At 33.8% G+C, this 27,617-nt stretch overlaps 3 protein-coding genes and 1 long non-coding RNA gene across 13 annotated transcripts; 2 read left to right on the top strand and 2 right to left on the bottom strand.

Annotated features, from left to right (window-relative positions):
• Nucleotides 1-2,312: 2,312 nt before the first annotated feature.
• Nucleotides 2,313-17,118, bottom strand: LOC132701914 (uncharacterized). 8 transcript variants are annotated; one of them, XM_060670277.1, is made up of 9 exons: nt 16,858-16,902; nt 16,583-16,670; nt 12,687-12,720; nt 12,453-12,630; nt 8,794-10,828; nt 8,151-8,219; nt 7,471-8,099; nt 5,923-6,013; nt 3,541-3,699 (listed from the first exon to the last, which is right to left on the bottom strand). In XM_060670277.1, exons 5-9 carry the CDS (start codon nt 10,742-10,744, stop codon nt 3,626-3,628), a joined length of 2,814 nt encoding a protein of 937 aa, XP_060526260.1. In that variant the 5' UTR covers nt 10,745-10,828; nt 12,453-12,630; nt 12,687-12,720; nt 16,583-16,670; nt 16,858-16,902; the 3' UTR covers nt 3,541-3,625. The 8 variants fall into 8 exon arrangements, 7 of the variants coding, with proteins under 7 accessions (XP_060526221.1, XP_060526212.1, XP_060526260.1 ...); XM_060670229.1 differs by lacking the exons at nt 12,453-12,630; nt 12,687-12,720 and adding an exon at nt 3,488-3,522 and having other exon boundaries at nt 3,578-3,699; nt 16,858-17,118; XR_009618832.1 differs by lacking the exons at nt 12,453-12,630; nt 12,687-12,720 and adding an exon at nt 3,490-3,522 and having other exon boundaries at nt 3,578-3,699; nt 5,927-6,013; nt 16,858-17,118.
• On the top strand, nt 11,745-16,575 carry LOC132701942 (uncharacterized). Of its 3 annotated transcripts, none has more exons than XM_060670298.1 (4): nt 11,745-11,883; nt 15,427-15,731; nt 15,780-15,845; nt 15,896-16,575. In XM_060670298.1, exons 1-4 carry the CDS (start codon nt 11,823-11,825, stop codon nt 16,154-16,156), a joined length of 693 nt encoding a protein of 230 aa, XP_060526281.1. In that variant the 5' UTR covers nt 11,745-11,822; the 3' UTR covers nt 16,157-16,575. The 3 variants fall into 3 exon arrangements, with proteins under 3 accessions (XP_060526281.1, XP_060526290.1, XP_060526273.1); XM_060670307.1 differs by having other exon boundaries at nt 11,785-11,879; XM_060670290.1 differs by lacking the exon at nt 11,745-11,883 and adding an exon at nt 13,781-14,128.
• A 1,508-nt stretch (nt 17,119-18,626) lies between the features above and the next one.
• LOC132707545 (DNA repair protein complementing XP-C cells homolog) lies at nt 18,627-23,577 on the top strand. Its single transcript, XM_060679444.1, has 7 exons — nt 18,627-19,572; nt 19,894-21,623; nt 21,702-21,943; nt 22,006-22,231; nt 22,286-22,454; nt 22,722-22,876; nt 23,177-23,577. The coding sequence occupies exons 1-7, from the start codon at nt 18,789-18,791 to the stop codon at nt 23,375-23,377; spliced, it is 3,507 nt and encodes a 1,168-aa protein (XP_060535427.1). The 5' UTR covers nt 18,627-18,788; the 3' UTR covers nt 23,378-23,577.
• A 1,261-nt stretch (nt 23,578-24,838) lies between these two features.
• On the bottom strand, nt 24,839-25,819 carry LOC132703238 (uncharacterized). Its single transcript, XR_009619035.1, has 2 exons — nt 25,479-25,819; nt 24,839-25,366 (listed from the first exon to the last, which is right to left on the bottom strand). It is a non-coding gene; the product is annotated as an uncharacterized LOC132703238 (long non-coding RNA).
• Nucleotides 25,820-27,617: the final 1,798 nt, after the last annotated feature.

Below are 27,617 nucleotides of genomic sequence, written 5' to 3'. Positions count from 1 at the left end.
AGGCTGAGGCAAATCCAAATCCTTTGTTTTTAATGTTGTTTTGCTTCAACTCTCTGCAAGGAATGTAGTGGGAGAGTATTGGAATATATTCGTAAATAAACGTCGATATCTTCAAAAACGTTTAACGCATTTGAATACACTTGGGGTCGTTAAAAAACGACGTTTCTAAGATATCAATGGTACTATGAGTGACGATTGCTTACCTTGTCACCACCCAGATAGCACACAATATCTCCAGTATTTTTTTCATAAAGTACAATTTTCACATGAAAATGGTTGTTGGGTTAATTCATAAAAACGTTTTTCCTATTTTTCAAGGCTTGTTTTCATGGTGATATAAGGTACCATCACGAGCAATTTTTGGTTGACAAAATATATTGCATTAAAATACTGTCAAACTGAAAAGTCATATTTGATTTAGTTTTTTTTTTTGGGCGCGATAATATCTATTCCCATGAAAGAGATCTTACCGATGAGAGTTTAATGAGGTTTGTATTTAATGAAATGAAATAAATAAATGCTACATACTGGCTACTGTTATACTTTTTACAAAACTTCTGGATTCCTCCTGCGTCGGTTTTTGCTGAGTCGAACTTGCTGACGTTTCGCCAATCATCCTGTTGGCTTCTTCAGAGCGTGACTCAAACTGGCTCGTATTTTACTCTGTACCTGCTTATATATATTGGAGAGACCGGACGAAAAATATCAACTAGGCTCAAAGAACACGAAAGGGCCTGGCGACTTAGACAAATAAACTCATCAGCTGTTGCCGAACACACTCATGGAACCGGACATAAAACTTTATTCGATAAAACTAAAATTCTTACATTTAATCAGTTCTTTCACCAAAGGAAAGAGTCCGCGAGTCCATAAAAATCTATAAACAATCGAACAATCTTAACACCGACTCAGGTCTCTACCTGTCACCAATATGCGAATATGGTTGTCCGTCAGTCATCCGAGACAGTGTTTATGCCCCTCATTTAGCTCCGCCCCCGTCAAACAATATATAACCAGGTACATAGTAAAATACGAGCCAGCTTCAGTCAAGCTCTGAAGAAGCCAACAGGATGATTAGCGAAACGTCAGCAAGTTAGACCCAGCAAAATTCACTGACATGGCCGCCAGAATTGACAAAAGTAAAAATTCAAGGCGCGGGAAATATCTCCGAAAACATCCGATTGCTCCAAAACCCGTTCGGTAAAATCCCAGACATCTCCGAAGTGGCTCGGATCAGTGGGAAACGAAGGAACACCACAAATGATCGAATGTTCAAATGATGGAAAATCCCGAACGACGTGCGGTCCCGTATCGGAAAGTCTCGGTGAGTCTCGCCTCGCGAGGGATCTCGATGTAGCAGACGGTCAAATGGCAAACTTTGCAATTTGGCAGTCGGTACTAGATAGGTATAATCCGAATGCGAATTAGGACAACGGTGCTTGTTTTAAAGATATAGGACGTACATCGGTTGCCAAATCCACACAGAGCACATGAATGCATCCGGTCAATTATTGTTTCCAAAAAAATATAGGTTAATTATTATCGGGGGCGTTATTACAACCACCGGCCAAGGTAAAAGTTGACGTCTATCAAATCAAATTTATAAAAATTTTATGAATGACAATGTCCACAACAAAATTCATTTTTTAGCAAAATTAGCAGGGTTTACAGCTGATGATGGAAATAAAACTGATTATAAGCTGACTGAATTCACTGTGCAATTTGTTCTAGTCAGTTGCGAGTGAGCCTTGGGACAATACACATTTATGGACCCCTACCCCTAGCCTACTTTACAAATAACATCGGGAATTTCCTATAGCCACATGAGGATCCACATAAAGGTGCACTTATGGTGATACAAAAATACTTTAAATCTACAGCATCGTGGACCTGGTTTCTGGACTCACGGCCCCAAAATATCCCTAGTGGCCCCAGCAAATCTTTTGTTCATAAATTGATGTAGCAAAAAATATTTGTACCGATTGTTCTCTTTTATGATGTAAAATTGTTCAAATGGTTGAAATGAAACAAAAATTTTAAGAACAAGCATTTTAATAATTATTCCCAAAACATAGTAGTAAAACCCTATATTTTTTATTTTTAGGACAAAGGTAACTTCTACCTTTATACACTTTATTAGGAGTTGCCAGTATTTTTTTTTAACGTCAAATATATTTATTTAAGACTATATATATATATATATATATATATATATATATATATATATATATATATATATATATATAAAACTTACATACTGAGTTGAAGGAAGTAAGGCACCTTCAGCATTTCTAAAATTATTGAAATTTATTAATACTTATATAGTTTCAGTCGTGCAGTGTAATGTACTACACATTTCTACAAATATTTTTATTACTAATAACTTCTTTACCTTGTCGGCAAGTCTATTGCCTATATTCTACTGTTACAAACCACCCCCCGCCCGAAACCGAACGCCGTTCGGGATTTTCGATCATTTGAACATTCGTTCATTTGCTACCATCTCGGAAAAGAAACTGACGTGGTAAAGTGAAGCTTCTCGCATGCTAGATCGGTGTGTAATCAGGTATTTCACGGACGGGAATAGAAAAAACATTTTAGACCGAGTTATTTTGCTCTTACTTGACTATCTAATGACATAAAAGTCATATCGTTGCGCTTATGCTTTTTTCAGAACGTTAATTTTTTTAAAGTTGTCAAAAAACTGCACCTGGTCGCAATGGCGTCGCCCATAGCACGATTGATAGTCTAGGGCAAGCCCTTTTTAATAACTTAAAGTTAATTAAAATGCGTTAAGCCTTTTTTGTAGATATGTACATTTACAAAAAAAATATTGGAACACCCATCACACCACTTTCCTTGGAGATATAGGATATCTAGCATTAAACACAAATAATCTCAATTTGCCTCAGCCGAATTTTAAAATTGAAAAACACAATTACGCCCCTAGTGCCTATTTTAAAAAAATGCAAATAATTTCCCGCATTTTCTCTTTGCCGATGTACTTAATAATTTTTCTTTAACTCGCTGCCCTTACTATGACTTTTAAAGAGAAAGACAAAAACTAATGTCGGTGTAAGGGAATAAATGAAAACCTTAAAAATAAACTAATATATAAAAATCAATAATTTTGTCTATTTAAATCAGATACTAAGCTAAAATAAGCTCCACGCATGTTGGACATCTTTTTTTAATAATAATATAAATTGATTAGAAAAATGATTTGGAAAATACATATATCCAAGCTACACACATTTGCGTTCTGCAAAATTGCGTTGTTGCAAACGTTAAAGTGTGTTAAATATGATGGCGCACACCTTTGTGTTACTTTTTGGTTGTTCGTTCAAAGACAACTGAATTGAAGATTTGTGCTTAAAATTCTATGGTACAGCAAAGGCATATAAAATATATTTTCCGTTTCTTACAAAAGCTATCCACACAGTTTTGTTTGTATCAATAAACGTGTTAAACGCTATCAAGCTGTTTCTGATACCAAGAACCCGCTGCTACGTAACATCCACCCTGAAACAATATGCAAAGAAAATAACTCAAAAAGACTACGGATATTATATATTACAAATTCATATAAACGAAGTGGTATCTCAAGTACTAACAAAAATATAACTTATGGTTCTTTCACTTTTAAATAACGCAAGATTAAATCGGAGTGGTCCCCATTTTTGAGAAAATACTGGTCACCTAAAAGTAAAAAAAAATAAAATTTCTCGTGAATATATCTATTAATAATAATAATAAAAAGCAATTTCGACTCAGTAAAAATCGACGCAGAAGGAATCCAGAAGCTTTGTAAAAAGAACAAATGGTAAGTCGGCAGAAAACATCACAAGCGGATTGACATTAAAGAAATACTTAAATTGTGAAATTTGACACATAAATAAACGCATAGTTATAATACAAATGTTGTTTGCTTAAACAGCTCGAAGGATCCACCACCATCTTAATATCGATTGACCATTAAACACATAATTTATTATATATATACAGTAATATTCGGTTATAACGAACCTCAAGGGATCGGCGAAAACAATTCGTTATAACGACAAATCCTGATAAATATAAAAAAAGGTGATATTTGTATTAATACATAGATATGAGGGTACATAAAATATATTTTGTAATATGGTACAACTATTCTTCAGAGTCCAATGTAAAAAAAATCTTTTACTTTAGTTTGTTTTGTTTTTGACTACTTCCACTAATTGATTACGAACACTTTGTGGAGTATTTCGGGGCTGAAGGAAATAACGGACATTATCAATATGTTAAAGTGTCTCTGATGAGGTTGGAACTGGTCGCAATTCTGTAGTCCAGGTTCTTCATCTTTCGTCTCCTCATCATCAACGTCAAACGACAATGGCATTATCCAAGCATTCAAAACTCAAAAGATTATCATCATGCCATATGAATGTATTTAAGTCCATCCAAGAAGTTAGTTTCCACCCCCCCCCCTTCCCCAATCAATAAAATCTACCATTTTCGAAAGACGTCGACGATAATGTCCACCAATAATTTTCTTTTCTCTGTTCCTGTTAAACTTTCCACCACCAGCGCAGTGATTCTTTCTTTGGAAAGTTTTCCACCATCATATATCTCGCCTTTAAATTTGTAAGATGTAAGTAAGCATGTAGAACAACCCGGTTTCATTGAATATGTCCACCCTCAATGCCTTTTCAAATTATTGGTCACTTATTCTGTAATCGTTACAACGTCTATATCAGCAGCAGACGATTCTCCAAAAAATTTTTCCTAATTACATTATGCCCTTTTTTTAAAACTTTCAATCCAGCATTTACTAAACGGTTCTTTATCTTTTACCACCTTCTATCCAAGTTCTTCAGCCTTCAATTGCAATATAGCACCGCGAAAGTTCAAATGTTTATTTCTTTTCTGAGAAAACAAACTATCTAAAAAGCCCCTAATCAACATCAAAATTCGTAGTTTTTTTTCAATTTACGTTTATATCTTTTTCAAATATTTTCAGTATTTCTTCTCTATGTTTCTAAATTGCAATCCACCTGGAAATAAAATATATTTTCACATTGTCGTGTTTATTTTCAAAGTAAGACATTTACGGGTTTTCTTGGATATTACGTAAGTCTTCAACACATTAGAGAACACAGAATTCAGTGAAACTCCAGCGGTAAACTACCGTTTTTGGTTCGTTATAAAAAAATCTTAATATCATATCAAAATTTTAGGTTCATTTTATCCGAAAGTTCGTTATAAAAGGATTCGTTTATTCGTAATACCAAAATTTCGTTAAAGGCGGACATTACTGTATATTAATTATAGTTTAGGAAAGATACATCGAAATGCGATTGTCAGTACGTGTTTGATCTTTATCCTTTTGTTCATAGTAACGCGCAAAACGCTCTTTAGCGCTGATACAAGCTTGACAAAATCCGCGCGTCCACTCATTTTCAAGTTTATGATGATATATATTCGGACACCCCCCCACACCCCGTGTCAACAAGAGATAGCGCAACGAGAAGGATCAAATGTATGTATGTATATTGATTGTTTCTCAAAAAACGGAATTTGTAATTCAAGAATGTGATTACACTAAACGGTAGCAATTCTACAAATTTAAAAATAATTGCCCAGCATTTTTTCTTGGCCCACTTGGGCATAAGTTTTTTCGCCTCAAGTTTTTACAATTACTTTTTAGTACTAACATTGCAAAATTTAAGTTTTTCTTTCTAAAAAGTATTATTTTCTTACACAACAATCTATCTTCAATCAAAAGTAGGGTAGCTTATGCACCACGATCAAGGAGTGCACCAATTTAATATACACGACCGCATTAGCTGAAGTCGCCATCGGTAATCGCACCTCATCTATTGGATGAGGTCAATCGATGGCTTTTAAAAAAAAATAAATTATTTTAAAAAATATTCATACCCACAGCGACTATGAAGGACTGTCCCTCGCGAATTAGGGCCTCTTCTCCATTATAAACGAGCAACGCTTCGCCTTTTACGACTGTGAAATTCTAAAAAATATTGCGTTAAACAATACGCAGTAGGGTTGCGATATCGAATAAGAAAAACGAATAAATTATTAAAATAAAAGAAAATCACCCATTCTTGAAGAGACCCGGTTTCACAAAACTATAAAAATTCAAGTCAAGGTCTCGAAAATATTTTCAAAATGTTACTCATACAAATATAATAATAATAAAATGTTTAATTAAATTTGGCAATATACTCACATACAAAGACGTGAACTCAAACGCACAGGGACACAAATTGAAATGAATACGAAATCGTTTGACTTCACAGAGATCTAAAAAACAAAATAAAAAAGATTTTGAAATATAAAAAGTCATAACAAGGCCCAACCAAGCAAGACCTACAGTTAAATTATTAAAAGGTAATATCAGATCGAAATTGAAAACGACATTGACGGACCGAAAGTTATTGAATGCAGTTTGTTATTAAATCCCTTCTTTGATTTCGAATGTTTACAAGACTATAGAACAGAGAATTAGAGAGAAATTTATGAGAGTAGGGAGAGTTGGAGGAAAACTGTATCACATTGTCAGTATATGTGACTCTCTAAAAATCTAAAATTCAATTCTTTTATCTTTACTAATACAAGATGTAAAAGTAATTTTCTCATGTTTCTCGAGGAATTCGGCAAGCGTTTGTTGACTGGCCGTTCCAGATAATGCAGTCATCGTCCACATATCTTTTGTAAGCTGTATGTGGAAAATAGATCATCATAGAGTTTAATTCGAGATTTTTCATAAAAATTTTACTTACAAAAAGGCAAAATCAAATTGATAGTTTTGATAGCTAGTAGTATTGATGACAACTTTTGGCAAAGGAGTTAATCAATGCACTCAGATGGTACTATCCCCCATTAAACTCTATGTGCTGCAAGGTAGCATTGTTGGCAACTTGCTTTTGTCATTTATTTAAATGACCTCCAATCTATTCTTTTAAATGAAAAGTCAGTCGTTATCAAATACACTCACGACACTAATATATTAACAACAAGCAGGGAAGGATCGAATCTACGCAATCTGCAAGACATGTACCTCTCTCTTCCTTCTCTCTTTCTCTTTACTATTATTACTTGGAACGTTTTCTTTAATATTAGGAGAGGAAATTATTTCTTTTGAAACACAGTTTTTTCACTTATTAATTCCTGAACAAAATAAAATGAACCATATGTGGTCACTTCACACTTCAAAAGATTCGACCTCGACCCTCAAACTGTGGTCTAAAACTATAAACTCTACAAAAGATAGATAAGATTTTAATTTGTGTCAGAGTGCGTTTGAGTTGACACGTTTGTGTGTGCGTTACATTGCTAAATTTGTGTAAATAATTTTCTTTTCTTAAAACTTTTTTTTATTTTATAATTATCCTTGAGACTTTGACTTAAGAGTATATTTGAATCTGATTACTTCACAATGAGCCAATTTTCTAATCAAATACTTACAATAATACATCCCACACACGTGCTCATCGGCTTCCGATTTCCTGGTGGAATTTTTAAATAACCAACCATTGCATTTTTCGAATTAACAGAAACTTCGCTGACTTCCAAATCTCCTTCTTTGCGAAAATTTTCGGGTTCTCTTAAAATACATTTCGCCTGCGATACGATATAATTACTGCAATTGCTTCGCACTAAATCCTCAAACAAATGGGATTTGCTCGTGGTACAATTTACACTCTTTTCTACAACCTTAAGCAGCCTTTCAGTTGCGATCACGGCAGCACCCTTTGATTTGCGTTTTTTTTGTATCTTATTCCCCTTTTTAGATGAAGTTTGTGTATTTTTTAGCTCATTTCTGGCTCCTTCATCTTCGGATATCGCTACAGGTATAATTTTCTCCAATTCAATCCCATCTCCAGATTTCCTATTTCCTCCAAACTGAGAATTGTTGACACTACTACAATGATCAATCATTGTGTCGGAACTGGTTTGTCTAATGTTATCTTTTAGTAAACATTTTTCTCTTTCAAGGATTAAGAAGCTCCTTTTAAAAATCAGATCTGTTGATTTGTTTGCTACTTTTAAGACCTTTTTGTAACTTTTTCGGGAAGTTTTACTCTTTTGACAGACTATAAAAGAATCATTATTTTTAAACATCCGATAAAGGAAAAATTACTCACTAATTAAAGGAGACAAAACTAAATCAGTTTTGTACCTAACAGGTCGACGAATTCTCTGAGGTCTTCCACCTTAAAGATAATAAATAAAAATTGTTAACATAATTGGTGACGATTCTAACAATTGAAAATTGTGCGATCTTGAAGGTTTATTGTGCGAGTGCCCAGCAAAGACAGTTTGCTTGAACAACACGTATGAATGTAAATACGAAATTAAACGTAAAAATCAATGATTTGACAGTAAGTATTTTACCTTTTCTTTCTAAACTAGGTATCAGATTAAAGCAGGGTAACGAACTATTCCTGAATCTTAAGGAATAGAAATGAAAATAGCCAAAAGTGGACGTGTTTCACTAAAAAGCAGAGAGGGAAAAGAAGAAACGGAGCTGAAAGGGATGACCTCACTCTACTGCTTTCTAATAATGTTAACTATGAATAATCGAAAAGTTTAAAAATTGCATTCGCCGGCAGAGATCAATTTTAAAATTTATTGAATTTTCTAGATTGTTATAGAATGGCGGCAACTTTTAAATATTTGCGAGGCATCAATGGGAAAGTATAACTTTAAGTTCTACTTTTTTGAATCCATATTGGTTCAGATTGAAAAAAAACATAGAACAGAACAAAAAGAAAACAGTTTACACACCTTCCGTTTCATTTGTGGTGACAGGTTTGCCAACCGCCTTTTTTCGCAAAGCCAACTGCTCTTTGTCTTTTCGGTTCAGACTAACTTTTGCAATATCGCTTCCCTTCGACCGCTCTTGAGGCGCACGTGGCTTAACAATGGTTGTATTCTGCATAATTTTTATCTTGTTTTTCGCACTGGATTTAATTGTGGTAGACTTTGAATTTTCCGATACAGATGGCGCCAGCGAATTATGCGATGGAGGGTCCTGATCGATATGCACATCTTCTTTAGGCGTCGAGCCAATACAACAGCTCTGGCTAGACAATAATTTTTCCGAAGTGTTTGTTTGGGTCGTTTTGGTGCCCGAATGCTTTCTCCCTGTTTTGTTTTTCGGATTGGATTTAGTTGTGGTAAATTTTGAATTTTTCGAAACGGGTGACGCTAAGGAACCATGCAATGGATTGTCCTGATCGATATGCACCTCTTCATTGGGCAGCGAACCAATAGAAGAGCTCTGGTTCGCCGATAGTTTTTTCGAAGTGTTTGTTTGGATTGTTTTGGTTTCCGAATTCGACCGCCTTTGAGGTACACATTGCATTGATGAGGCTGCATTCCGCTGCTTGTTCCGGTTGCTGTATCTGTTGACAGTTTTCTTTGCTCTGGATTGAATTTTAGTAAATTTTGAATTTTTCGAAACGGGTGACGCTAAGGAACCATGCAATGGATTGTCCTGATCGATATGCACCTCTTCATTGGGCAGCGAACCAATAGAAGAGCTCTGGTTCGCCGATAGTTTTTTCGAAGTGTTTGTTTGGATTGTTTTGGTTTCCGAATTCGACCGCCTTTGAGGTACACATTGCATTGATGAGGCTGCATTCCGCTGCTTGTTCCGGTTGCTGTATCTGTTGACAGTTTTCTTTGCTCTGGATTGAATTTTAGTAAATTTTGAACTTTTCGACACACATGAAGTATGCGTGTCCTGATAGATATGCACGTCTTCTTTCAATGGTGAATCAATACAACCGTTTTGCTTAGGCGATAGATTTTTCGAAGTGTTTCTTGGTGTTGCTTTGGTTTTCCGACAATTTATTGTAGAAGGTTTACACGAAATATTTTTGTCTATAACTACTTGAACATTGCCAGGATCTACCGATGTTGTATCACGTTTTCCCGATATGGCGTACTTCCTGGCCAGATTGACGGGCGTATCATATTCGGTTTTACGTTCTTTCGGGCTACCCGATAATAAAGAGTCTAATAGGGTTTTCCTGGTCGACTTTGTTTTCTCTTCCCACTGCGAAATAGCGAGCTTGTTCGCTTTTTGCTTAAGAGTTCTGAACTCGTCCATCTCTTCGTCAAACGAAAGGATATCCGATCCGTCACGATTTTTCGTGACATAACCTTCCACGGTATTTTCAAATGGGAAACTGAATTTTACGTTATTACTTTCGGCCCTTTTTTGCACCTGATTTGTATCATTCAGAATATCTAACTCGCTCGGGATAAAATTTAGTCTAAAGGAAGAGTCTTGTTTGGGGTACAAGTTGTCGTTATCCAAGCGCCACGGCTTATAAAATGGGGACACGCCTATATCGCTAGAGGTACTAAAATTTAAACAGGTTACTTCGTCGCCTTCAGCTAAACTTTCAAAAATATTAGGTCGGTGGGAGTAAACCAATTCAATAAGTGCCGAATCGTCCGACTCATCGGTATAAGAGCCGCTGTCTGCTTGATCGTCGCTTCCTGGTATCGTATTCCTTAGTTGCAATTGTTTTGAATTTTCTTTTTTGTTTGTGTCTTTAGTTGTTTCTCTAGTTGATTTTTTCGAACATACTCTATCCAAAACTCTCTTTTTTATGACATTACGCTGAGGTTCCATGACATCTTTGTACCAGATAGGCGATATCGATGAATTCGGCGTGGTCAAAACATTTTTGCTCCTTGTAAAATATGGAGTACTGCTGATCATCTTGTTTTCTGAGAATTTCTCAGCCAAAATGGACTTTCTAAGTTCACGAGGTTCGCTATATTCGAATAGTTTCCTCGACTGTTTCTGAAAAAAACAAATACAAAAATCAATCAAACAACCGACGATGATTAAGCAGACGTTTTTGCAGGTTCAGAATCAGATACTCAAATAACATTTTATAATAACGACCTAAAATGTATACTTAATTTTGCAAATCGTTTATATTTTTTACTTGTTATTTAGATGTGATTGTGCTACGAAATGTTATGGCTAAAATAAATGGCTTTTAAGCTCCCCCATGTAGCGCACAAGGTAACGAACCAGCTACTACAATCCTAATACAAAATTGTGGGCGAGTAGTCTTTATTAGGTTCTATGGGGAGAATTATACCAAATAAGTATTTCAAATTAAAGATAAAAGAAAAAAAAAATTAAAATGTTTCACAAAAGTTTAAATGTGAGGTAGGTAATCTCTACTCATCGCAGCCATTGCCAGATGCGGACCTTTTGGCTTCCAAATCATCCGCCTAAAAACGAATTCAGCACAATGCGTTGAATAAACAAATCGCTTGATCGCAACCTAATGATTCATAATTTGTCATCCTCCTAAATCCAGTTTTAAATATGCACATTTCACACTTTCGTCTTTTCGCAAGTATTGTGGACGATGCGGAATCGTCCTGATTTTGACAAAGTTTGAAATATCTTGTTTTATTTACTTGAAAGGATTCAACATTATTTAAAACACAGCGCTCAATCACCATTTTTAACTGAACACTGAAAACACAAAATTTTGTTTTAAGCAATAAAGTCTATATTAGTTTAATTAGCATATGAAGTCAAAACAGAAAAAGTGAATTTAGAACGTAAAAATCAATGAAATTTCAAACACAAACAAGAACAAGCATAATTAAGGTAATCATTACAAAACTCGATTCTACATAAGAACTTTTTTGTTCAGTCACTTAATAGGGAAAGTCACGCGATATAAAATTAGACTGTGCTTTACAACATACAACATGAGTTGTTTAACAATAACCATTTTAACGTGATGCAAATATCTTGACCGGCTGAGATAATGTTGCAAGTGCTGCGCATCGCCGTGTTTTTCTCCCGATACGCCAAACACAGAAGCGTAGGTAAATTATAAATTTAACTCAACATACGTTAACAAAATGGTAAAATAAAAAATGGTTCCTATTTTAATATTAGCGATATGGCTTGAAATAAATGTCTTTTTTTAATGTGACAACGATACAACGAATAAACGTCAACGCCAATGCAAAGAAGTTTTTTACCTTCAAGTTTATAATTAACTTGGCGATTTGAATTCTTGTTATGTGTATTTGCGCTACGTATTACCTATTATGGATTTGCATAAAACGTTTAAAGAGATCGGATGGGGTGCGTGATAATTTTTACACTTTTTGAGACTACCCGTATGACACAAAAATTACTTTAATGCTTATATTTCGGAAACAAACAAATTATACCAACGGCAAACCCAATCCGCAGCTAATGAAACAAACTCTTCAATAATTCACATGACTATGAGCTTTAATATATATTACGGAATAAAGAATATAAATATTAAATTATTAATCTACTTCCAACAGTAAAAGCAAAGCGACACTTTTTTTTTATTGGCTATTACAACCCGCCAGACAATGGAGAGCCTCAACAAATTAACAAGAAAACTAATAATTACCAGAGTCTTTTGTACATTTCCGGTAATATACGATGATAAATTGCAACGATACCGTAAGCAACCCTTCAAATGGCTTTACTGCATTTGTTTCACCACGTTGACGGTAATCCTATTCACGGCCTGTAGTATCGAAATAGGCAATAAGCCAAACTCGAAAAGGGAAACATTGCGGGTCGGACTGAAAATATGTCAAATGATGATAGCTTTTGTCATAATCTCGACCAGTTATTTTACCAGGCATCGATTGGCAAAGAGTATTAACGGATATCTGGAAATTGATAAGCTTATGAGGAAGGCGGGTGCACCAGTCAGATACAAGTACGTAGGTAAAGTGTGTCTCAAAGTATATCGTTTTGGCTTTTGACGACCCTCCCTCACAAAGTATTTACGGCCTTCAAACCTATTATTACTGGGTATATCCAACAACCAATCACTTACTCATAGGTAAGGGTGTTGCCTGATATCAGTGGCAACGTTAAATAACCCATTTTACCGTACGTTTCGAAAAAGCTTCTTACCAGTATTAACAATAATTTTTCGGTTGTGCCGCGTCGAAATCACTTGCGAAAAAAATTGTGAAAACTGTGTAAGGATGTTTAATGAATCCAGGATCCTTTAAATAACAAGCTTTAAAAGAAACCTGCCTACTTATAAAAACGTCAATGTCCTCGATAAAGGATATTGCTAACATTGAATGAAAGAAAAGACCTAGTGACTTTCAATCTCACCTTCCATGGAGTTATATATAAAATGGAATTTACATAACGCAAAACTGACAAAAAACAAGTGGTAATGCAAACGCACATATTGCTTACTTGGAAGTTCAGGAAATTAAAAGGTATAGATCCGAAAACACATGTATAATTTACCTAGATGAAACTTGGTGCGATACTCAGGATATAGTATCTAAAGGATGGGTTGTTTCCACACACATTGTCAGGCATAAGCACCTTTAAATAACGACAATTATTTTGAATCCAGTTACAAGAAATGGCAACCTTTGGAAGCGTTAAATTCATATGCATTTAAAAATCTATATGTGATAATTATGACGAACAGATGCAGCGTTTTACATCATCCTCCATAGCGTTGTATACTCAACCCCGTAGGACCTATGTGGTAGCAAATAATATCAAATATTACTTCTACTTTAAGTCCCAGTGTAATCAATTTAATTAAAAATTAATTAATAATACACCTGTTCAGAGCTGGAAAGATGCAATACAGCATATTTTTAAAATCGAAGATCCTTCATTTGCATACAGAATAACATAATAATCGTACTAATGTGATTTTATTATAAGTCAATAAACATCACATAATATTTAATATATTATATTTTAAGATGATATACTTTGAGACATACCATACCTAATATATGTTGCCAACATATAACTAAATGAAACATTATACACCGTATATATTCTTCTATTTTAGGATACTGAAATACATACTGATAACTAAACATAGCATAACCTTTACTTTAATAATTCTGAGCAATATTATATGCTTTTCCTTCAACGAATATTCTACCGAATGTGCTACTTACATAGCTGCTTATAACGTGACGTACATAATATCGTCACTAATTTCGACTTCGGTTTGTGCGTTAATGGCCCTCTCGCTTACGAGATTGCAAATTCTGAATTGTTCGGCATATAATATTGTTTTAAAAGGTAAGTAGAAAAAATCTCTGAGGTTTATTTATTTAAAAGAAGATAAAATTAGCGGGTAATATAATTACAAATTCATATAAGGTTACAACATGCTAATTGCCCAACCATAACACATAAGAAAAAGTTTATGTGGGCAAAGAATTGCAGTTTTGTACGAAAACCATTTTTAGTTTTTCAGCTGTTAACAGATATTTCAAAAAAATGATTTTCGGCGATTTATTTAAATAGATATTTTTATTACTACTCTAAAGGGAATAGTACATGGTAGGGATTGTTATGGGTGTTCGTGACATTGTGTATTGACTTTAATTTCCGACGGCGGTTTAAAGACGTCCGTCTTAACATTCTTCAAAATAATTTCGAACATAAATTTACCGAACTATCTATTGACAGTGTAACAGAAACACTTCTTAAAAAAAAAGATGGAAAAAGAGCACATTAAAAGAGCAACAGTTATGTCCATGCCCGGGGTTCTAATCAACTAATGATTTAAAATAAAATGATTTAAAATAAATACAAATATATGCAGACAGTATGTTTTTCTACTTCCGTCTGTAAAACACCCAATTACACGCCGATCTAGCGTGCGGAAAACGCCACTTTACCGCGTCAGTTTCGTTCCCCACGGATCCGAGCTACATCGGACATTTCCGGGATTTTACCGAACGGGTTTGGGAGCAATCGGATGTTTTCGCAGATTTTACAGCACGGTTTTTTCTTTTTCCTTAAATAAACTACTTAATGATCAATTGTAAAAGTTAAATAAACAACCGAATGTTTTAAAATTGTATTTATTCCGTTGTTTATATTACATATCCAATAACATCTAACGTACACAGTTAAAAAGAGACAAAAATTGCAAAACCGATCGGAACGATAGACGAATAGGTTTAATGGCAACTAGTAAATATTTTATTTGAATGGTACGAAATTTAGTAATCCGATAATTGTCATTATAAGGAATTCTTCTTTTACTAAAAGTTCTCTAATTATTTAAACTGACCGAATGTTCCTGACGAGGTAGATATCAGCAAGATATTTTAAGAAGCACAATAATTTGCATTGAACATACAGGAAACTAAGTTTCACATTTTTTAACCGAAGTTACACTAATAATTACTTTAATATATTATTATTATGTATAAAAAAGTTATAATATTGTTGTAACTCTTTAACTATGCAATTTTACCACAACTTTGCATACTAAATGGTTTCGTAACCCTCTATCGCTCAAAAAATTAATTCAAAAGCCATAATAAGAAGAAACCACCACACTTTTGTATGCGTAATTGTTTCAGACAATTATGATCCAATGGACAAAAAACCAAAGATTCCTATTAATCGGAGATTCCCAAAGAAAACTTTACGAACAATAAGCTTGCTGTATTATAAAATAGTGAAAGTAAGCAATATGCTAAATCAAACATTCTCTTTTCAAATCATACTGATGCTGTATAAGTCCCTAATAACGATTTTGGAAAGTATAGACTACTGTTTAAGCAATGCAACTGGAATAACAATTTGGACTGATCTATTCTGGAGCTGCGCAACCATGTTAGAAGTCCTGATAATGTTTTTGCTGACGACAAAACTTCAATCACAAGTAAGTCCATGGTAGTCAACTTAATTATACTTCTCTATTTAATTCCAGACCAAAGAAACAGCTAAAATTGTAAACATGATTGAACCTAATAAAAACGACATGATGCAAATTGAGGTGAATTTTAAATTACCTTTGATATATTTTAAACACTGTTTCGCTTACAGAAAATTATATTCTTGTTGCAAGCCAAACAGCATAAATTAGATTTAACAGCTTGTAAGCTATTCCCACTTAATGCAAATATGTTTCTAAAGGTTAGCGAATTAATACATCTGCTTACATTACATTGTTGTATTAATATATATTTTGCAGCTTTGCGCTACTACCTTGACATATATTGTGCTAATTCAGGACCCAAACAATCACCTGAAGAATTAATCAACTTTAAAAACTTTTTACATATTACATATAATATTGTCCTATGAGAGTGTCATATTAGTTCTAGGGAACTAAAAATGACATATAGGTAACTTTTGTTAATATCTACCTACATCTATCTACTTGAAAAAATTGTAAGTCATATTAATTCATAAGACAATCACTCCTCTTAATAGAACATTTAACACCGATCACTGCCGGACACCTCATCATGTATGTATATGACAATTATGAAACCAATATCTAAAAATTTGATTTATTATAACATTTATTAATAGCTTTTTATTAAGCAGGTTTGTAAAAAACATGATGTGTGGAATATGTGGAAATAACATCTACAAATCTGATTTATTATAAAATTAGTTAATAAGTTTTTATTGTCTAGGTTAGTAAAAATCAATATGATTGTAGAATATGCACTCCATAATAGACATTATACTCTAAAGTGACTGTAAATAAGTTTTAATACTCACCTTGCGTGCCTCAATTTTTTTATAAACTTCCTGAAGTTTTTTGTCAATGATGTTATCTTTCTTGGTGTCATGGTTGACTTTTTTGTAACTGCAAAAATTAATTTCTCTTTAACATAACCTACGCTAGAAAAGCTATTGATTATCAGGCATTTAACTAAGAGAAAATTAATTGTCCATAACTTATATTTAAGTGAAAAAATGTAAAAGCATCTATATCCATAATAACATTTAGGTTACATAGTACACAGTAGGAAATCATCAAAGCTAAAACTTACACGCCGGGTTTTACTAACACATATGTTGTTTGTGGTTCACTCATGTTTTGTATATGGTTACTTCTTTAAAAAGTAAAAACGAAAACAATTAAAAGTGCATTATGTGTTTGTGTGTGTGTGTGTGTGTGTCCGCGTTTTTATCGGTTTAAATTAACCGACATGCTTCACTTTCAAACCCACAGATGAAAGGAAACGGCATTCCAATAACTTCTTCTTTTTTCAATGAACTATCCGATCGACCGCCCAACTTGTTCCACCATGAAAGCCGTATCCCTAATAATAAAAAAATAACCACTAAAGTTTGCAATATATATTCTACAAACAACGGACACTTATTTGGCCAGAGGCCTGATATGGGAGGTTCTTCTTCTTTTTCTTTTACTTTTGTTAACCCAATTTGCTAGGATCATTCGGCCAATATGGGAGGTTAGTTTATACATTTTAAATGAATCGATTATGGAGATGTGCTGACGTGACGTTCTACATCCCTCAAGATTTGATATTTTCATTTTCATAAACTTGTAGGGAGAGCTCGACAAAAAATGCAAAATTATCAAGTCTGTTTTGTTCGAAATGAATTTGAATTGCTTCATTCTATCACAAAAAAATTACCAGTTAAAAGCACATACATTTTTTTAACCGCATTTTTCAGTTAGTTTAGTTGAATCCCCACTTCTTATTGCACCTGTTACTGAATTTTCAAGCTTGTTTTGAAAATAAAGTTTTCAGAAATTCATCTCTTCGTCGAATGAATATGATTCGGGCTAAAGTACTACATTTTTTTGAATAATATTCTGCTTTAGAAGGACCCGAGACTCACAGCGCAAACTGAACATAAAAGTGGTATTCTTTTTACAAAATGTGTTTTATTACTTCCTCTGTTCTGGTGAAAACAGAAACCACATCTACACGTACAGCAATCGTCCATCGTCATAATCTGTCAAAGCCCATGCAGCCACAAGAAAGCTAGGTGACCGTGGAAACAGCCCCTATTTTTCTGTTATTAGATCTAGATACTTAATAGTATAACACTTAATAGTAACACGTTAAAACGTTTATTAAACACTCGCTCCGCTCGTGTCACATAAACTCGTGAGTCGAATGACATTTACCGTACTTGTTGCATAATATACTATTACCTAATTACACACCGATCTAGCGTATGGGAAGCGTTACTTTACCACGTCAGTTTCGTTTCCCACTACTTCGAAACACTTCGGATATTTCCGGGATTTTACAGCACGGGTTTGGGAGCAATCGGATGTTTTCGGAGATATTTCCCACGCTTTGAATTTTGGCGTTTGTCAATTCTGACAGTAAAAACTAACGGTCGTAAAAAAAGCATAGTTACTAGGGATATAGAGACTCTACCTATGCCAATAAAACAGGAATTTATGAAGCAACTACGAAAAAATAAAGAAGTTTGGATGCAGAATATTTAAGGCAGTATTTTCTCATAATATGCCTAAATCTCGTCAAATGTTTTGAGAAAACGAGTCAAGTGTAGAAAGCATCGTTCAGAAAGAAAATGACGCAAAGTGCAAGTTAGTGGGTGAAATGCGCGGAAAATCATTTTCCCAGAACATTTAACGAGGTCTAGGCATATTTTGAGAAAATACTGCCGTAAAGAAGTCACATCCAAACTTATTGACGATTTGTCAGCGTTCCTTGTTGCTTGTGGAATGCCCCAAGATTATTGGTTACAAACGAGTTTTGAGTTAATAACAAAATAAACTGCTAGTATTCTGTGACTTTGTTTACATCGACCATGTATTCCCGCCTGTTTAACGTACTAAGGTTATCTTGTAAGACGAAGCCAAAAGCAATAGAATATCCATTTAAGCATCTGTATCAGAGTACAACTTTGGATTCGGCTAGCGCGAAATTTGGGCTTCTTTCTTCTGATGTGATGTTTTTATAAAGTAGTCAAAATGAAACGCACTCGAAGCAGTATTAAACGATATGTTGAAAGTAGTGATAGTGAGGATGACCCTCCTTCAAAAAAACTGATTTCACCACAAGCACCAAAAGCTGAAAAAAATACAGAAAGCTCCTCTAGTGAGAGCGATATCGAAAACTACCTCCAACGACCAGATAAATTAGATTTAAACTCTGAATTTTTCAATTCGCGTAAAAATGATGTTCCTGATTTTAATAAGATCGAAAATGAGATATTTGCTGGAATAACGAGGCTTAGTGAATCAGATTCCAGCAGTGAAGGTGAAAAAAACTATTCAAATGTGATGCTCGCAGAAACGAGTTCAAAGTCATTTAGTAAAAAACTGGAAACAAACTCCAACAAACGAAAATTAAGTACTTCAGTTGTGGAACCAAATTTAGATGCTCTAAAACCAATTAAAAATGAATGTGATGTGTTAGAACCAACATCTAAGTTAACTTTTGATCAGTTTAAAAATTACACCAGAAAAATAGAAGAGGCCAAAAAAATTGTAGAAAAGTACAACGCCCGACACAGAACAGAAGAAAAAAAAATTGATATTATCAATATTCTCACCGCAGGTGAGATGAAACCCGTGGAAGGGCTATCTATTGAGCCCGGTGATTTACATTCAAGTGATTTTGATTCAACTGATGAGGAAGCAGAAAACTGGGAAGAAATTAGTCCTAACAAATTACTAAAAAGTCAAGATCTTATCCCAAAGAAAAATGTTGAAATTACTATTGGCATGCCCGATGTAGTGAGAAAGAAAAAGGGTAATATAATATTAAATAGTAATTAGCAATTTTTGGTTAGTTTTGTAGAGTTATATTTCATTTCATAACAATTAAATGAAGCTGTATTGTTTACATCACTGTTCAAAAATTAACAATTATCAACAAAGTTTTGAGGCTAAGTCGTGTAATTTCTTTATGAATAAAGTTTTTAAGATCAATTGCCTCGATTTAAAGAAAGTATTTAAGCAGGTTTTTCTAACTTGTGATTTTCAGAAAATTAGCTGTCAAGACAATAATAAATAATGGTTTTTAAAACCAATGGAATTGGCATGTTTCATTTAAAAACTAATTTTGTTTCAGGGATTGATCTACTAGCAGTTATGAAACGAAGGCTGAATCGCATAAGAAAAGAGAACCAAATATTGGTCCACAAAGTTCATTTGTTGTGTTGGATAGCACATGGCAACTATGTCAATTGCCAAATTAACGACACTCAAGTATTAGGGTTGGCATTGTCGCTTTTACCATCAGAACAATGTTATCCTTCAGATAGAACTGATCTCAGTTATTTAGAGCAAATAGTGCAGTGGTATAAACGGACAGTGAGATGCATAGAAAAACCCCAAGAAGATGTTCCTCTGGTTGGGCTACTGCAGCAACAGATTTCCAAGAAAGAGGCGAACAGCAATAAAATGTTAGTTTTGATTTTTGTAGCTGTGCTAAGATCTCTGGGAATTCAATGTCGGCTCATAATATCTTTGCAAGTTGAACCTTTACGACCTCCCGCGAATGAACTTCACTCATTAACTTCGAAAGTTGGAGGACAATGCAGAGGCGGTGATAAAAAACCTGTACACAGTCAAAGTAATAAGGAATTATTAAAAACTGTTGAACCTAGTACTTCAACAAAATCTAAGGAAATAAAAAATACAAATATCAAAACTCAGAAAGGTGACAAAAAGATTAAAGAAAAAATTGTTGAAGGGGCTAAGGGGGTAACAACAAAAACCAAGTTAGGTGAACCAAAATCTGAAGGTAAAAATGTGTCGGCCAAATTACGAACTTGTCGACGTGCTAAAAATACTTCAATTTCAACTTCCACGCCACGCAAAAATTTGGAAAATTGCAACCCATCAAAGCAAAAATCAAAAGCAATGCAAGAGAAAGATGTGAAACTTAAACATTCATCAAAGTCTGTCAAGAAAACACAAATTTCAAGATCTTCAATGAGAGAGGAAAAATTAACCACGCGGAGTACTAGCACCACATCTCATAAATCTGATAAGAAATCAACACAGAAAGCTGTTACACACAATATTAAACGGAAAGAAATTGATAGTTCAAAATTAAAAAGTGGTACCACAAACTCAGACATCCTGAAAACTGGGCCAAGGTTTGCGGATGCGCCTAAACGTGATAGAACCATTAAAACTGCAGCAAGCGTGTCTAAAAAATCAATTCCAAAAGTAAAAATTCAACAAGTTGATGGTGCAAATTGCTCCTCTAGTAGTGAAGAATTTATAATTCCTCAGCTAGATGGCGCCGGAGATAAAAAGAATAAGAGGCCTAATTTAAACAAGTTGAAAGGAGATACTAAAATTTCTGACAAAATTTTGAAGAGAGATGATACAGATAGTGAGTTTGTTGCTAATCTGCAAAGAAATACAAAGCATAAAGACAAAAAAAGTCCCAATCTCGGAAAATTGTCAGAATGTAAAAAAAATGTTCTTTCTAAACAAGTAGATGTCCGAAATGATATAATCGATCTTATAAAAGGTAGAATAAAGGAACAAAAGCACACGGACCAAAGAAAGAAAGTAAAAAAGACGACAAAAGAAAGTAGCGATTCAGACAGTGACTATCTTCCAGAAGTGGTCATAAAGAAACAAGTGGATAGCGAGGATGACTTCAAACCAAAATCCAAAGTGAAAACCAGGATCCCAGGCAAAATGACTTTGATCAGGATGGAAGATGAAAAGAAGAAGAGAACTGGAAATGATTATTGGGTGGAAGTGTTTTTGGAATCAGAAGAAAAATGGATTTCAGCTGATTTGGTGTATGGCCAAGTTCATTGTGTTAAGGAAGTGTATGTAAGTGTTTTTTGAGTATGACTTTCTAGTTTTGGTTAGCTTAAATCACCAAATTGAAAAGAAAAAATAATTTCTTAGCAAAGAGCAACTCACCCAGTGTCCTATGTACTGGCTTGGAATAATGACAATACCTTGAAAGATGTCACACAACGATACTGTCAAAACTACAACACAGTCACTAGAAAATTGAGAATAGATTCAAAGTGGTGGAATGAGTCTCTTAACCCATTTGTAGGAAAATCCACTGCCAGAGATTTAGAGGAAGATGAGGATTTAGCTAGACAGCAATTGGATCAACCTTTGCCCAAGTCAATAGCTGAGTATGTGTTCACAGGTAATTTCAAAAGACAGACTCAAAAGTAAGATTTATCATTCTTTTCAGATACAAGAATCACCCATTATATGTATTAAAGAGGCATTTGCTTAAGTTTGAAGCTCTATATCCACCAGATACTCCAACTTTAGGTTTTATTAGAGGAGAAGCTGTTTATCCAAGAGGGTGTGTCTATACTTTGCATTCCAGAGATATTTGGCTCAAACAAGCAAAAGTCGTTAAACTTGGTGAACAGCCATACAAAATTGTTAAAGCCAGGCCTAAATATGATAAGGTGATTTTCATAAACAAAAATTCATATTATATATTATATTTTTTGTCTTTTTAGTTATCCAATAAGATGATAACTGATCAAATGTTAGAAATCTTTGGCTTATGGCAAACCGAAGATTATGTTCCACCCACAGCCGAAAATGGGGTGGTTCCCAGAAACGCTTTTGGAAATGTTGATTTGTTTAAGCCTTGCATGTTACCATTCGGAACTGTGCATTTGAAATGTATGTTACATAATTATGCTTGAAAGTGGTAGACAGTAATTCAGTAGAAACACTAAGAGATTGTGAACTCCCATTGCCTTAATTTTCTGTGTACATAACATTTGGGGCAGATGTATCACTATCCCTTAGTCTGCGCACGATAACTCTGGTAGTGATACATCTACCCAAAACGTGAAAAAAAATTAATAGAAGTTGACCAATCTCTTAGTTTTTTTATGTAATATTAATATTTATTATATTACCATTTACCTTTTTTATTTATTTTAGTGCCTGGTCTAGCAAAAGTGGCAAAAAAAATGAATGTCGATTGCGCACCAGCTGTTGTTGGCTTCGAATTTCATTCTGGTTGGAGCGTGCCAACAATTGATGGCTTCGTGGTTTGCAAGGAATACGAAGAAGAGGTGGTAGCCGCCTGGGAGAAGGTAAGAAGTTTCTGCGACTGTGCACCACTGAGGTTCAACAAAGTATACCTTAGAATGTCAATAAATAGAATTACTAGCCCACCTAATGTTACTTTTTTTATGGACAATTGGTGATCACTGATTTGAGAATTCCAAAATGTTTTATTTTGCGCTATCTGTCAGTTTCACTTCAAGATCACTAGCTTGGTAAGCTGGTTAGTGAGGAGTCTAGATAACTATGTAATCATAGCCTGCCTTGTCAAAGAGAGCATAAATTCTTTGTTCTAGTAACAATTTTTTGCTATATTTTCTTTGATCTAGGAACAAGCGGAAATGATAAGAAGAGAACAGGAGAAAACTGATAACCGTGTGTATGGAAATTGGAGACGTTTGATTAAAGGTCTTCTTATCAGGGAACGTTTAAAAGCCAAATATGATTTCGGGACACCTTCAGTTTCTGGAACCACTAAAGAGATAAAGAAAAAAGCTAAGGCACCAACATATTGTACCAAAAGAACATAGCTGTATGTAGTGGTTTATGCAGATTGTTGATTGATTAGTATGATCTACTTTGAAGTGGAATTTATGAAAAATGTGTGATAAGTGGTGATTAATATTAATAAATTGTTACATTCTGATGTCTTATTTTGAAATTATCTTGATATTAAGCCAAACTTTTACAATACTTATTTTTACTTGTACCAGTAAGTTTGAATGAATAAAATTAAACCATTCATATGAAGTGTTTTAAGAAGTTTGTGTTATTTATTAGGGAATGTTGCAAAGACTTAGATTATAATAGTCACTGTGGCATAGTGGCACAAAATACTAGTTCCGAAAAAATCAGTAATTTAGAAAAATAGAAACTGAAATATTGAGATAACTCATATAATTGTATTTTGATTTGTATTATTGTCTTTTTAAAACAAAAAATATTTTTTGAGGTTCCTTTTAAAATGTTTGTAAAATTTGTGCCCTTATTGATTTTTCTTTGCACACTTCAATTTCACCAATGAAATGCAATATTTTGATTCAAAAAATTCTCAAGAAAACAGTAGGTTAAAGTTTTAACATCATTTTATTATGAAAATACGTCTAAAAATGTAATATGGCACGTTCGTTTGCGAGAAAGGTATATAGTAGTCACTTTAAAACCTATTGGCATGTACACAAGTACAAAAACCATCGAAAAGCTATAACTAAGAAACAAGTGACCTATAGTTTTTGATACATGTCCAAGTAGGAATTATTTCTAAAATAAAAGAAACAACTATCAAATTAGCAGTCTCTCCAAAAAAAAAAAAAACGGAATTTTTGGTATAGAGCTACTGTTCTTAAAATTAGAAGAATTATCATGGCACGTAAACAGAAGCTAAGCTATTCTAAAGTAAAAGCAACAACCAACTAACCTGGTTTTTGAAAAATAAACAAAAAGTACTATTTTTAAAGCACATTTTATTTACATTATTAAAGTGTGACATTTTTTAATAGCATTAGTTTTTAGCAAATCCATTATGTCATTTCATTGCGATAAGCACGGTCTAGATTTACATTTTCAAAAGTTGTAACATGCTTAATGCTTCTGTAGTCAGTTTCACTAAAAGATGTTTTACTGAAAAATGTGTCAGGAGCATCTTTTTCTACTTTGATAACACACTCGCAATTTATTTTGATAATTTCGCCTGAACTGTCCCAATGAAAGTAAAAAGAAGTTTAAGTTACTAGTTTTTTAAAATTTAAAAAGAAATCATCATACTACTTTATAAGAAGTTTTCGTCTTCTTCGTGCTATTCACCAACATTACGTACTCTGCGCCGGTTTTGCGCGAGTTACAAGACTCATCACCCTTAGAAGCTGCCGACGCCGCACAATGCGGCATCTGATTATCTTGCAAGTTTGTACTTTTCAGTTAGAGTCAAGCTTCGCGCTAATGCATTAAATATTTTGTAATTATTAGAAATAAACAGTTAAAAAACGATCTGCAGCAGTTCAATCATTTAATTCGTTTAAGATCGTTAACAAACGCGGAAAATTCAATAGTGGCACTAACTCTCTCTATCGGAACTGAAGTAAGATATGTGATGGTATTGGTTGTTCTTAATTCACTAAAAATGGATATTTTTGGATATGTGCCATTATTACACCCAGTTAGGGATATACAAAAAAGATTTTGTCCTGAAAACTTTACCACCATTTATGTCAACGGTTGAGACATTCACATAAAACTGCACTCAACAATTGATATATCATAAAGGAACAGCCTGTATAAACCTGGTATGGTCAAATAGCTTAGATAAATTATGGACAGCGTGGTCCAAATGAACTTTAAACATGTATTCGACAAATAATAAAAAAGTTCATATAAACTTATGTTCGATGAATTTGTTTTTGTTTAACAAGGGGCGTGCGTGAGACGTTGGACCAAACGGGCATATAGTGGTCAAAGCCATGGTATGGTGGCGCTGTTTTTGTGTTTCCTTTTTATACAAAGTTTGCACTCAATCTTAACGGCTAAAAATGAAAAAAATTATTCATAATTTGCTCCAAAAATATCGACTAAGTTTTAAATGAAAACAACTACTACTACTACAACTACGTCAAAATGGATGCTTTTATTAGTTACCGGCATATAGCTACTAGAAATATGGAGGTCGTGCCTATGCAGAATGTGCAGGAACTTATGAAGCAACTATGAAAAAATTGTTGACAAGATGTGACAGCATGAGCAGTTTTAAACCTTGCGGCATCTAACAACCAACATGGCCACTGACGTACTGTCAGTAAGTTTGGATGGGCCACTTTTGCGACTGTATTTTCTCAAAATGCTAGACCTAGATCTCGTGAAATGTTCTGGGAAAACAAATTAAGTTTGTCAGTTTGTCAGAGGCCATGTTGAATGCCGCAAGGTCATTTGTTAAAAACGAGATTTTAAATCTCGCGCAAGCATATTTTGACGGACAATCTGAAAATTATTTTATAGTTACTTCATAATAGTGTTGTGTTAATCGTTCATTGTACGAGGACCGAATTAATCAGTGTCCGATTTCGAAAAGGACCGAATCATTTCAATCAATCGTTCACTTCAATACTTTTTGTTGCCAACATAAGCAGCAACAGTAAATGAATCCGAACTGTTCGAACGACCGATTCAGATTCATTTGAATTTGAATTATTGTTGTGTCTATGTTATGTTTTCTGTTCTTGTTAGTATAATATTTAGCTGTGTTCTGCTTTTTATTGAATCATGATTTTATCAAAATAGATGCTACGTATTGGGTTGTACCAGTAATACATTAATTTGTTTAAAACAAAAACCTGTGTGGAAATAGATATTTCATTCAATATTCAATTCAACTCATAAGCAAATCTACCAATCGATGTCGCAACTTAAAAATATAGAGTAATTATAACAATACTTCCATTCCTTTTCCGTGGCCTGTCTCAGTGATGCAATTAAATCTTAAACCATTCAAATGAATCGTATTCCGGCGAATTCGATTTGTACTTCATAAGTTCCTGTATTGTTGACATAGCGCCAAATATATTGATTAAGTTTTAAACCATTTAAAGTTAAACAGGCAATTGTTTATGTACCTCTCTTTATCCGCGCCGTATTTATCTTTATAAGTATTTTAAATCTCCTCTTTAAAAACCAACAAAAAAAATGCGACTTATTATTAATAAAAATAAAAAACGCACAAATGACTTTCGGAACAAATGGAGTTCGGTTTGTCACAACAAAGATACATTTTTACCTAAATATTCGAAATATATATTAAAAATACGTTTTCCCAATCTTTTAAAAATATGAGAATAGCAAAAATCACCCAAATTGATATCAGAATTATTCAAATATTCCATGTAGTATTTTTTTATATATGTCTTGATACGTTCGGAATTTATACATTAGATACTGCTAAATTGTTTGTATTTTTAGATCCTGGGTATCCTATGCCTACCACTCTCCATAAGATATTAAATTCTCTTTTGTTACCGATAGGAATGTTATCTGAAGATATTATTAAACAATTTATACAATGGTTGTATCATCAGATCCTTTGATTAGTTCTGATGAAGAACAAGTTTAACAAAATTGGTAGTGTTAGACAATAAATCATAAATTATTAAAAATCTTCAATACCACTATTATTTTTGTAGTTTGCTCTTATTTTCTAGTTTGTATAAAATTGTTACAGAATTGGCTGAAGACCCATTTTCCATTTTTTTCTTCAAAATTGGGATAATTTCATTGAATTTATTTTTTTGTAAATAATATGTTCTTCCAACAAACCTATCAACTACGGCGTTTTTTTTTGTAAAGAGGAAAATGGAAATCTTTTTTGCCATGTTTATTAGTAAATCTACCAGTGATAGAAAACACACGTTTATTATTTATACTGTGATTGCAGTGAATTTATTTGTTCGATAGGAAAAAATTTATTCAATGCGTCCAATAGAGTCCACCCGTTTGAAAAAAGAGTTCAAAAGAATATAGCGATAGAAATGAAAAACAAAACTGACGGAGGGTTAGTAAAGCCATGTTTGATACATGGGAAAATGTTTTCTTCATAGTACTTAATAAAATTTCATAAATCTTTTACTAGATCCAAATCTGGTATGAAAACGATATACAGAATATCTTCTTTTCCTTTTTGCTGGCTCTTCAAGCTAAACCGCCGCTTCAAGAACTTCAAGGCTATCTCCACCGAACCTGTCCCACTAATACACATTTTATAATCCATGCTTTAACCGTCTGAGCACA

This window comes from Cylas formicarius, unplaced genomic scaffold (genome assembly GCF_029955315.1).
Source record: "Cylas formicarius isolate icCylForm1 unplaced genomic scaffold, icCylForm1.1 PGA_scaffold_10__41_contigs__length_53128322, whole genome shotgun sequence".
Lineage (NCBI taxonomy): Eukaryota > Metazoa > Arthropoda > Insecta > Coleoptera > Brentidae > Cylas > Cylas formicarius.
Note: the sequence above shows the minus strand (reverse complement) of the source record. Positions and strands in the feature narration are given on the sequence as shown.